The following is a 12167-nucleotide window of genomic DNA, read 5'->3' on the forward strand; positions in this document are numbered from 1 at the left end:
TTTATACCTAAAGGTCCAGGTTAGGAGTGTCTCCCACCTAGTGGTCAGTGTTCTCACGGTGTACAACTTAGGTCAGTTTATACATGGGTTACAATGATGGTTGAATACATGACAGGGATTGTGTCTCTGTGTGTAGGGGGAATGGGGATTGTGTCCCTGAGTGTAGGGGGAATGGGGATTGTGTCCCTGTGTGTAGGGGGAATGGGGATTGTGTCCCTGTGTGTAGGGGGAATGGGGATTGTGTCTCTGTGTGTAGGGGGAATGGGGATTGTGTCCCTGTGTGTAGGGGGATTGGGGATTGTATCCCTGTGTGTAGGGGAATGGGGATTGTGTCCCGGTGTGTAGGGGGAATGGGGATTGTGTCCCTGTGTGTAGGGGGAATGGGGATTGTGTCTCTGTGTGTAGGGGAATGGGGATTGTGCCTCTGTGTGTAGGGGGAATGGGGATTGTGTCTCTGTGTGTAAGGGGAATGGGGATTGTGTCTCTATGTGTAGGGGAATGGGGATTGTCCCTGTGTGTAGGGGGAATGGGGATTGTGTCCCTGTGTGTAGGGGGAATGGGGATTGTGTCTCTGTGTGTAGGGGGAATGGGGATTGTGTCTCTGTGTGTAGGGGGAATGGGGATTGTCCCTGTGTGTAGGGGGAATGGGGATTGTGTCTCTGTGTGTCGGGGGAATGGGGATTGTGTCTCTGTGTGTAGGGGGAATGGGGATTGTGTCTCTGTGTGTAGGGGAATGGGGATTGTGTCCCTGTGTGTAGGGGAAATGGGGATTGTGTCTCTGTGTGTAGGGGGAATGGGGATTGTGTCTCTGTGTGTAGGGGGAATGGGGATTGTGTCCCTGTGTGTAGGGGGAATGGGGATTGTGTCTCTGTGTAGGGGGAATGGGGATTGTGTCCCTGTGTGTAGGGGGAATGGGGATTGTGTCTCTGTGTGTAGGGGGAATGGGGATTGTGTCTCTGTGTAGGGGGAATGGGGATTGTGTCCCTGTGTGTAGGGGGAATGGGGATTGTGTCCCTGTGTGTAGGGGGAATGGGGATTGTGTCTCTGTGTGTAGGGGAATGGGGATTGTGTCCCTGTGTGTAGGGGGAATGGGGATTGTGTCCCTGTGTGTAGGGGGAATGGGGATTGTGTCTCTGTGTGTAGGGGAATGGGGATTGTGTCCCTGTGTGTAGGGGGAATGGGGATTGTGTCCCTGTGTGTAGGGGGAATGGGGATTGTGTCCCTGTGTGTAGGGGAATGGGGATTGTGTCCCTGTGTGTAGGGGGATCATCATCATAGGCAGTCTCTCGGAATCGAGGAAGACTTGCTTCTACTCTAAAAATGAGATCTTCGGTGACTGAACAGTCCAATATGGGAATTACAGTCCCTGTCACAGGTGGGACAGACAGTGGTCGAGGGAAGGTGTGTTTGGGACTGGTTTGCCGTGCGCTCCTTCTGATACCTGCACTTGATTTCTGCATGCTCTCGGCGATGAGACTCGAGGTGATCAGCGCCCTGCCAGATGAACTTCCTCCACTTAGGGCGGTCTTTGGCCATGGACTCCCAGGTGTCAGTGGGAATGTTGCACTTTATCAGGGAGGCTTTGAGGGTGTCCTTGTAACGTTTCCGCTGCTCACAGTGTGTCGGAGGGATTCGGATTCTGTCACCATTGCATGGGGGAATGGGGATTCTGTCAGGAATAAATCTTACATAAGGCTTATCAGACACTGTGGGATCGATTTTTCTTCTTTAGGTGGAGCACAGACTGGAAAACCTGGTGTGGCGAGCATCACACAGCGATATAATCTGGCTTTCCCCTGTCCCTAACTGAAGATCTTAGATCCGTATCAGGGCTTGTCCGCCAGGGCCAGTCTGCAACATCGCAGTTCTGACATCTTTTGGCAACATGCTGCAACCTCGTGGCTTTTATTATATTTTTCTCAAACGTTTCCGTCTGTTGGCTGGATCACTTGTCATTTCTAATTTTGTTGGGATGGGCACATTGGGAAAATGTGTTTGAAATGCTGTTATATCTGGAGCCTCACATCTTCTCATGGCTGATGAAATGAACGCAGGGCAGGTGAAGGTCAAAAATCACATTGCAAGCACGGCCCTGATCAGAGATTGCTGGCCAGTTCCTGGTCACTGAGGGCCGGGCCTAGTTGGGCGCCTATTCTGGAGCACTGCTGACCTCAGTGAGTCTTTATTAGTTTCAAGATTAGGTGTCTACCATGGCTCAGTGGATAGCACTTTTGGCTCTGCATGACAAAGTTCGTGGGTTCAAGTCCCCATGCCAGAGGCTTGCGCACAAAAATCTTGGCTGACTGTTAAACTGAGGCCTATTTTGTCCTCTCAGGTGGTGTAAAAGATTCCATGGCACTATTTCGAAGAAGAGCAGAGGAGTTCTACCCTGGCGTCCTGGTTATTATTTATCCCGCAAACAACATCACTAAAACAGATTATCTGCTGTGTGTGAATTGGTGGCTGCATTTCCCACATTATATTGGTGAACACGCATCACAATTGGGCTGCAAAGCACTTTGGGGCGTTCTAAGGTCATGAAAGGCGCAATTGAAATGCAGGTCCTTTCCTTAGTCTGTCAACAGTCACAGCCAGAAACACACACAGATCACTTTGGGCTGGAGATTCGGTTGGAGGCTTCTTCGGGCGCTAATGGCGGTGAGGCGGCCATTTGCGGAAGGAAAATGGTTTGCGACGGCAGCCAAAACATTTAGTTGCTGCGCCCTGATAGTGGAGAGGAGCGCTGGGGGAGGTGTTCCGCACCTCTCTTAGGGCACTAGGCCGGGTGGGCAACTGAAAATCCCGAGCTAAAGAGCCAGCCTCAGACCGCCCTGAGAGAGGCCTCGCTGCAAAAAAAATAATCGGGACAAAAGACACAACAAACATTCCCAATAAAGTACTCCCCCAAATAAAGGTGAATCGCAAAAAAATGTGACTTACCTTTTTCAATCATTCCTTCCCTTAACGCCCGGGACAGCTCTGCCTGCCAGCTTTCTCGGGCGATCCCACTAGGGGGCGCTATGGGTGCTGCTCTGAGCAAATATCGCATCGCTATCAGAATCGACTCGATGCCCCGCCGGCTGGTACTGCTCAGCACCGTCGGCACCGGCACACTGAATGTGCCGATCGGCGCGAATGTCGCCGGTCACGGCTCCGACCCCTTTAGCGCTCATTTCCAGGGGCGCTCACCAACCGAATTTCTCCCCCTTCGTGTTTAACTTGGACAAGGAGTGAATGATAATAAAACCAGAGGGAAAATGGGAAGGCATTTAACTTTAGATCGGAAAACGTATCAGCTGGTTTCCCAACACGGCCAACGAAACCTGGCTTTGTGGGAGATTCTACAACCATCTATCCTGAATCCTCTCCCAACTTGTAACGAAAGGGTCACTGACTCAGCCTCAGCTGGAGTATTGTGGATCATTCTGGGCACCCCACTGCAGGAAAGATGTAAAGGCCTTAGAAAGGGTACTGAGGAGGTTTACCGGGATGTTACTAGGGATGAGGGACTTGAGTTATGAGGAGAGGTTGGAAAAGTTAGGACTGTTCTCCTTAGAACAGAGACAGTTAAGAGTAAGAAATAAAAGAAAGACTTGCATTTCTATAGCGCCTTTCACTTTTTGAAGTGCAGTCACTGTTGCAATGTAGGGAACCTAATTGAGGTTTTCAAGATGATAAGAGGGTTTTTATAGAGTAGTTCGAGAAATATTATTCCCTCGGGTGAGTGGCTCAATAACCAGAGGTCATAGATTCAAAATGATTGGCAGAAGATCTCGCCGTTGAAATTGGTCATCCGCCCATTTCTCGGTGGTATGCCTGTTCATACCGCCAGGTATCACCGGGGCGGAGTGTGCACGATTTTCATCAGTTTCCTCTCGGTGGTATGCCGAGCGGAATGCAGCCGGCGGAGCGGGCGGTGAGTCCTTTTCACTCGGGAATCTTCGGGTCCGGAGTTTGGCGCACGCAAAGCTACAAAGCTCCGCCCCTCTGAGAGGCACCGACCAGAATCGACAATATATCGAGGAACCAACTAGGGAGCTGGCCATCCTAGACTGGGTGATGTGTAATGAGAAGGGACCAATTAGCAATCTTGATATGCGAGGCCCCTTGGGGAAGAGTGACCATAACATGGTAGAATTCTTTAATAAGATGAAGAGTGACACAGTTAATTCAGAAACTAGGGTCCTGAACTTAAGGAAAGGTAACTTCGATGATTTGAGGCGTGAATTGGCTAGAATAGACTGGCAAAGGATACTTAAAGGGTTAACGGTGGATAAGCAATGGCAAACATTTAAAGATCACATGGATGAACTTCAGCAATTGTACATCCCTGTCTGGAGTAAAAATAAAACACGGAAGGTGGCTCAACCGTGGCTAACAAGGGAAATTAAGGATAGTGTTAAAGCCAAGGAAGAGACATATAATTTGGCTAGAAAAAGCAACAAACCTGAGAGAAACCTGGGAGAAATTTAGAATTCAACAGAGGAAGACTAAGGGTTTAATTAAGAGGGGGAATATAGAGTACGAGAGGAAGCTTGCAGGGAACATAAAAACTGACTGCAAAAGCTTCTATAAATATGTGAAGAGAAAAAGATTAGTGAAGACAAACGTAGGTCCCTTGCAGTCAGATTCAGGTGAATTTATAATGGGGAATAAAGAAATGTCAGACCAATTGAACAAATACTTTGGTTCTGTCTTCACAAAGGAAGACACAAATAACCTTCCGATTGTACTAGGGGACAATAGGTCTAGTGAGAAGGAGGTACTGAAGGATATCCTTATTAGGCGGGAAATTGTGTTCGGGAAATTGATGGGATTGAAGGCCGTTAAATCCCCGGGGCCTGATAGTCTGTATCCCAGAGTACTTAAGGAAGTGACCCTAGAAATAGTGGATACATTGATGATCATTTTCCAACACTCTATCGACTCTGGATCAGTTCCTATGGACTGGAGAGTAGCTAATGTAACACCACTTTTTAAAAAAGGAGGGAGAGAGAAAACAGGTAATTATAGACCGGTTAGCCTGACATCAGTAGTGGGGAAAATGTTGGAATCGATCATTAAGGATGAAATAGCAGTGCATTTGGAAAGCAGTGACAGGATCGGACCAAGTCAGCATGGATTTATGAATGGGAAATCATGCTTGACGAATCTTCGATAAGGTGCCACACAAAAGGTTACTGCAGAAGTTAAAGGTACGCAGAGTCAGAGGAAATGTATTAGCATGGATAGAGAATTGGCTAGCTAACAGAAAGCAGAGAGTCGGGATAAATGGGTCCTTTTCGGGTTGGAAATCGGTGGTTAGTGGTGTGCCACAGGGATCGGTGCTGGGACCACAACTGTTTACAATATACATAGATGACCTGGAAGAGGGGACAGAATGTAGTGTAACAAAATTTGCAGATGACACAAAGATTAGTGGGAAAGCGGGTTGTGTAGAGGACATAGAGAGACTGCAAAGAGATTTAGATAGGTTAAGCGAATGGCAGATGGAATACACTGTCAGAAAATGTGAGGTCATCCACCTTGGAAAAAAAAACAGTAAAAGGGAATATTATTTGAATGGGGAGAAATTACAACATGCTGCGGTGCAGAGGGACCTGGGGATCCTTGTGCATGAATCTCAAAAAGTTAGTTTGCAGGTGCAGCAGGTAATCAGGAAGGCAAATGGAATGTTGGCCTTCATTGCGAGAGGGATGGAGTACAAAAGCAGGGAGGTCCTGCTGCAACTGTACAGGGTATTGGTGAGGCCGCACTTGGAGTACCGCATGCAGTTTTGGTCACCTTACTTAAGGAAGGATATACTAGCTTTGGAGGGGGTACAGAGACGATTCACTGGGCTGATTCCGGAGATGAGGGGGTTACCTTATGATGATAGATTGAGTAGACTGGGTCTTTACTCGTTGGAGTTCAGAAGGATGAGGGGTGATCTTATAGAAACATTTAAAATAATGAAAGGGATAGACAAGATAGAGGAAGAGAGGTTGTTTCCACTGGTCGGGGAGACTAGAACTAGGAGGCACAGCCTCAAAATACGGGGGAGCCAATTTAAAACCCAGTTGAGAAGGAATTTCTTCTCCCAGAGGGTTGTGGATCTGTGGAATTCTCTGCCCAAGGAAGCAGTTGAGGCTAGCTCATTGAATGTATTCAAATCACAGATAGATAGATTTTTAACCAATAAGGGAATTAAGGGTTATGGGGAGTGGGCGGGTAAGTGGAGCTGAGTCCACGGCCAGATCAGCCATGATCTTGTTGAAGGGCTCGAGGGGCTAGAAGGCCTACTCCTGTTCCTAATTCTTATGTTCTTATGTTCTGGAATTTTTTGAGGATGTAACTAGCAGAGTGGACAAGGGAGAACCAATGGATGTGGTGTATTTGTACTTTCAAAAGGCTTTTGACAAGGTCCCACACAAGAGATTGGTGTGCAAAATCAAAGCGCATGGTATTGGGGGTAATGTACTGATGTGGATAGAGAACAGGTTGGCAGACAGGAAGCAGAAAGTCGGGATAAACGGGTCCTTTTCAGAATGGCAGGCAGTGACTAGTGGAGTGCCGCAGGGCTCAGTGCTGGGACCCCAGCTCTTTACAATATACATTAACGATTTAGATGAAGGAATTGAGTGTAATATCTCCAAATTTGCGGATGACACTAAACTGGGTGGCGGTGTGAGTTGTGAGGAGGACGCTAAGAGGCTGCAGGGTGACTTGGACAGGTTAGGTGAGTGGGGAAATGCATGGCAGATGCAGTATAATGTGGATAAATGTGAGGTTATCCATTTTGGGGGCAAAAACACAAAGGCGGAATATTATCTGGATGGCGGCAGATTAGGAAAAGGGGAGGTGCAACGGGTGTCATGGTTCATCAGTCATTGAAAGTGGACATGCAGGTACAGCAGGCGGTGAAAAAGGCAAATGGTATGTTGCCCTTCATAGCTAGGGGATTTGAGTATAGGAGCAGGGAGGTCTTACTGCAATTGTACAGGGCCTTAGTGAGGCCTCACTTGGAATATTGTGTACAGTTTTGGTCTCCTAATCTGAAGAAGGACGTTCTTGCTATTGAGGGAGTGCAGCGAAGGTTCACCAAACTGATTCCAGAGATGGCAGGACTGTCATATGAGGAGAGACTGGATCAACTGGGCCTTTATTCACTGGAGTTTAGAAAGATGAGAGGAGATCTCATAGAAACATATAAGATTCTGATGGGACTGGACAGGTTAGATGTGGGAAGAATGTTCCCGATGTTGGGGAGGTCCAGAACCAGGGGACATAGTCTTAGGATAAGGGGTAGGCCATCTAGGACTGAGATGAGGAGAAACTTCTTCACTCAGGGAGTTGTCAAATTGTGGAATTCCCTGCTGCAGAGAGTTGTTGAGGCCAGTTCATTGGATATATTCAAGAGGGAGTTAGATATGGCCCTTACGGCTTCGGGGATCAAGGGGTATGGAGAGAAAGCAGGAAAGGGGAACTGAGGGAATGATCAGCCATGATCTTATTGAATGCCGGTGCCGGCTCGAAGAGCCAAATGGCCTAATCCTGCACCTATTTTCTATGTTTCTATGTGACAGAGACTGCCGGCCTGAGAGCGATGTGCAGGTATGTGGGCGGCGGCGGGGGGGGGGGTCGCTTCTTGGGGGGAGATTGCTATTTGGAGGGAGATTGCCGTGGGGGGGGGGGGGAACAGATCACTGTGGGAGATGGGGCAAGAGACTGGTGGGTGGGAGAGACTGGGGTGGTGACAGATAAAAAAATTTTCACAGGTGAAGATACATACCGCCGACTGAAGATCGATTAAAACCACCTTTTCCAGGGCGGTCTGCAGGGTCAGCGGTATGTCGGTGGTAAGTGATCAATTTGGCAATTTTGGGCGGTATGTCAGCGGTCTGCATGGGCTGACGGTATGCATACCGCTCGGCGGTATGTTGCTGATGAATTTTCCGCCAGGCTGTATGTGGGCGGTATGTTGGTATTTTTCGATCAATTCTGCGACTTTGGATGGTATGTTGGTGGTCCGTGGGCGGTATGTTCACCAATTTCGGGCCCCTAGAGGAGAGATGAGGAGAAATATTTTCAGTCTGAGAGCTGTCGGGATCTGCAACATTCGGTCTGAATGGGTGGTGCAAGCTGCTTCTATCAATAATTTTATGCGGGAGTTGGACGAGTTCTTGAGGATGAGGACCTTACAGGGTGACGGACAAAAAGTGGGTTGTGAGTCTAAGCACAGCTGGTCTTTCAAAGAGCCAGTTCAGACACAATGGGCCAAATGGCCTCCTTCTGTACTGTAAGTTTCTATGGTTCTATCTCCACAAGTTGGACTTGAGTTTCACAAACACATCTCACTTCGAATTTCTTTCACCAGGTCAGCATCAGAAAGTCCTTTCAATAATCAACATTCCGCCATGGCTTTCGATGGAGTTTGGAATGTGTGTGAAAATGATAATTTTGAAGCATTCCTAATTGCCTTGGGTAAGTCAGTGGTTCCTGACCGCAAGAAAACATCAATCAAATATTAATTGGCGTGTTAACACGGGGTTAATTTATGGGGATTTGCAGAACATCTACTCCTCGGCGAGCATTGCCATGCGCGTGTCAGGAAGGGTCAAAGGGCTGGATTTTTATCTGGATTGGGCCTCTGTTATCGCCCGGAGGGGTGGGAATGGGTCTCAGAATGTTTCTCACGGGAACATTTGTTGCCGGTGTGGCGGCGCTGAGCAGTACCGCCCGGGACCACCGCGCCGGTGTGTAACGCGCCCGGTTCCGACAGTGATCTGATATTTGCTTGGAGCGCCCCCTAGTGGGACCGCCCGAGAAAGCTGGTGGGCAGAGGTGTCCCGGGGCACTACGGGAAGGAATAATTGAAAAAGGTAAATGGAATTGATATTTCTTTGCGGGTGGGGTGGGGGGGGGTTGTGGTGGCGGGGGAGCTTACGATTCACCTTTATTTGGGGAGTACTTTATCGGGAATGTTTTTTGTGTTTTTTGTCCCGGTTATTTTTGTTGCAGTGAGGCCTCTCTCAGCGTGCTCTGAAGCCGGCTCTTTAGCCACGGATTTTCTATTGCTCACCCGGCCTAGCGCCCTGAGAGAGGTGTGCCTCCCCTAGCGCTCCACCCCACTCTCGGCGCAGCAAGCAAATTTTTTGGCTGCCGTCGCAAACCATTTTCCAGCACAAAATTTACCGCCCCCATCGCCATTTGCGTCCGAAGTAGCCTCCAACCGAAAATCTAGCCAGAGAGTTTAACAAAGCTCACATCAGGGAAACATAGTGGAAAGTTCAAATTAAAGGCACTAAATCTGAATGTATGAAGCATTCATAACAAGATAGATGAATTAATGGCACAAATAGAGATAAATGGGTTTGATCGAGTAGCCATTACTGAGACGTGATTGCAGGGTGAGGGGACCAAGGTTGGGAACTAAATAGTCCATGGTACTTGATTTCTAGTCTTTTGGAAAATATAAGGAAAATGGAATCAGAAGGAGGGTAGCCCTGATAATAAAGGATGAGATAAAGACAGTGGAGATAAAGGGTCTTGGTTTGGAAGATCAGGAGTAGAATCAATATGGATAAAGCTAAGAAGTAACAAAGGGCAGAAATAACTGGTGGGAATAGTTTATAGGCCTCCTAACAGTCGCTATACAGTTAGACAGAGAATAAATCAGGAAATTAGAGGAGCATGTAACAAGAGTAATGCAATAATCCTGGGGGAGTTTAATCTTCATATAGACTGGGCAAACCAAATTGGCAAAAGTAGTTTGGAGGACGAGTTCATGGAATGCGTTCAAGACAGTTTTCTCGAACAATATGTTGAGGAACCAACCAGGGAACAGGCTATTTTAGATCAAGTATTGTGTAATGAGACAGGATTAATTAGTAATCGTAGTGAAGGATCTGCTGGGGAAGATTGAACATAATATGATAGAATTTCATATTGAGTTGGAGTGTGGTGTAATTAAATACCAAACTAGGGTCTTGAACTTAAACAAAGCCAATTACGAAGGTATGAGGGCGAGGTGGTTAAGGTAGATTGGGAAATTAGATTTAAAAATATGACGGTAGATAAGCAATGCCGAACTTATAAAGTAATAATTCGTAATTCTCAATGAATATACATTACCATGTAGAATAAAAACTCTGCTGGAAAAGTTGTCCAACTGTGGCTAACTAGAGAAGTTAGGATAGTATTAGATTAAAAGAAGAAGCTTACAGTGTTGTCAAAAAGAGTTGTAAGCCTGAGGATTGGGAGGGTTTTAAAAATCAGCAAAGGATGAACAAGATATTGGTAAAGAGGGGAAAAATAGATTATGAGAGTAAACTGGCAAGAAATATACAAACAGATTGAACAAATTCTACAAGTATGTAAAATGGAAGAGATTAGCAAACGTAAACATGGGTCCCTTAGAGGCAGAGACAGAAGTAATTATCATGGGAAATAAGGAAATGGCAGAAATGTTGAACAAATATTTTGTTGTCACAGTAGAAGACACAAAAAACATACCAGAAATAATGGGGAACCTCGGGTCTAATGAGAGTGAGGAACTTGAAGGGCTGAAGGGGTTAAGACGAGAGACTTTGAGCCAGACGCAGAGGTCTTGCCTCTCGCGAGAAATTGGGATTACCTCCCCCAAAGGGAAACGAAGCGCTCCACTTCCTTTCTGGGAATGTAGCGGGGCGGATGTTCGGGAGCGGGGCGCATGGCACAGCAGTGCGATGCACTGGGCCGCGTATCGCCGCCGCATAGGAGGGGTATTTCCCTGAATTAAAGGGAAGAACCCAAGCTGCAAACTCTGCAGGAAAAAAAAGGGTCCTCCATGGACCACTGGGGAGCGCGGACGTCGCGTCAAGTGGCCGGATCACGACACGGACCCTGCGTCCAAAGCGGCAATGGTCAGCAAAAGAACACCGGCCATCTTGTTTCCAACAGCAGCCCACCTCCCCTTTAACTTTCGCCCCGCTAGCAGCTGGCCGCCCGGAGCGTTCCCTGAAGCTGTCGCTGTCATCGCCTTTCGGAGCTTCAGGGGACGATACCCAATTTAGGATCCGGGGCGCTAATGGGGTGCTGCGCACAGTGATGATGTCAGCATCGCCTGCACAGCGGAGCAGGGCACTACATGTTACTGCCGCTGATAAACTCCCGCCAAACTTGGCAGGAGTCGTTAGCAGCATCGCGCCAGTCAAAAAGTCTTTGCGCCCCATTAGCACCTCTGGGGGGCGCTAACAGGAGGTGCAAAGTAGCCGAATTTCTCCCTCAAAGTATTTAATATCAGTAAAGAAAAAATACTGGAGGAATTAATGGGACTAAGACCCGACAAATCCGCTGGACCTGATTCTACAATGGTCCCAGTGGATTGGAATGTAGCAAATGTAACCCCGCTATCCAAGAAAAGAGAGACAGAGAAAGCAGGGAACTACATCCCAGTTAGCCTGACATTAGTAGTAGGGAAAATGCTAGAATATATTCTTAAGGACATGGCAACAGGACACTTAGAAAATCATAATATGATTAGGCAGATTCAACAGTTTTATGAAAGGGGAATCGTGTTTGATAAATCTATGAAAGTTTTGTGAGGGTGTAACTAGCAGGGTAGATAAGAGAGAACCAGTGGGTGTAGTATATTTGGATTCTCAGAAAGCATTCTATGTCACACAAGGTTAGGGCACATGGAACTGGCAGTAATATATTAGCTTAGCTTGAGGATTGGTTAATGGACAGAAAACAGATGGGGCAAAATTGCCCCTTTTTAATAGCCCCATTAGTGCCCCCGGGAAGTGCTAACGGGGGGCAAGGCAGTTTTCGCCCGGGGGAGCAGGCACTATCGCCTCCCGGGAAGTTGACCCGGGGGTTTGTGAGGCGTTGTGCCGGGCAGCGTGCCGCGCGATTAGTGTTTTGGCCCGTCGCGCGACCGCCGATAATGTCATCACCAGCGCGGCCGCCCAGCGCCGACCCCTTAACACCCTAAGGGGTAAATTGCCGCACGGGTCGCAAAGCTGCCGGACATCCACTCCCGTGGAGCTGTTTGAAGGGGAGGCTTGCAGTGCCCCGGGCAGCCACCTTTGCTGGTCGGCCGGCTCTTGGGTCGGCCCGACCATGGTGGCCCTAGCGTGGGCCGGGCTGCCATGGTGAAGACTGTCACTCTGCTTTGGACTGCTGGCCCGGCGTCACGTGCCCCT

General features: G+C 48.0%; 1 protein-coding gene across 1 annotated transcript in view; it reads left to right on the forward strand.

Annotated features, from left to right (window-relative positions):
• The window catches only part of LOC139234742 (fatty acid-binding protein, intestinal-like), a 44040-nt gene that overhangs the window by 20072 nt on the left and 11801 nt on the right, over positions 1-12167 (forward strand). The window contains exon 2 of the mRNA XM_070865428.1: positions 8357-8463. Coding sequence (XP_070721529.1) covers positions 8397-8463 — 67 coding nt within the window. The 5' untranslated portion in view covers positions 8357-8396. The remainder of the gene's footprint in view (positions 1-8356; positions 8464-12167) is intronic.

Source organism: Pristiophorus japonicus, chromosome 22, assembly GCF_044704955.1.
Source record: "Pristiophorus japonicus isolate sPriJap1 chromosome 22, sPriJap1.hap1, whole genome shotgun sequence".
In the NCBI taxonomy this organism is placed as follows: domain Eukaryota; kingdom Metazoa; phylum Chordata; class Chondrichthyes; family Pristiophoridae; genus Pristiophorus; species Pristiophorus japonicus.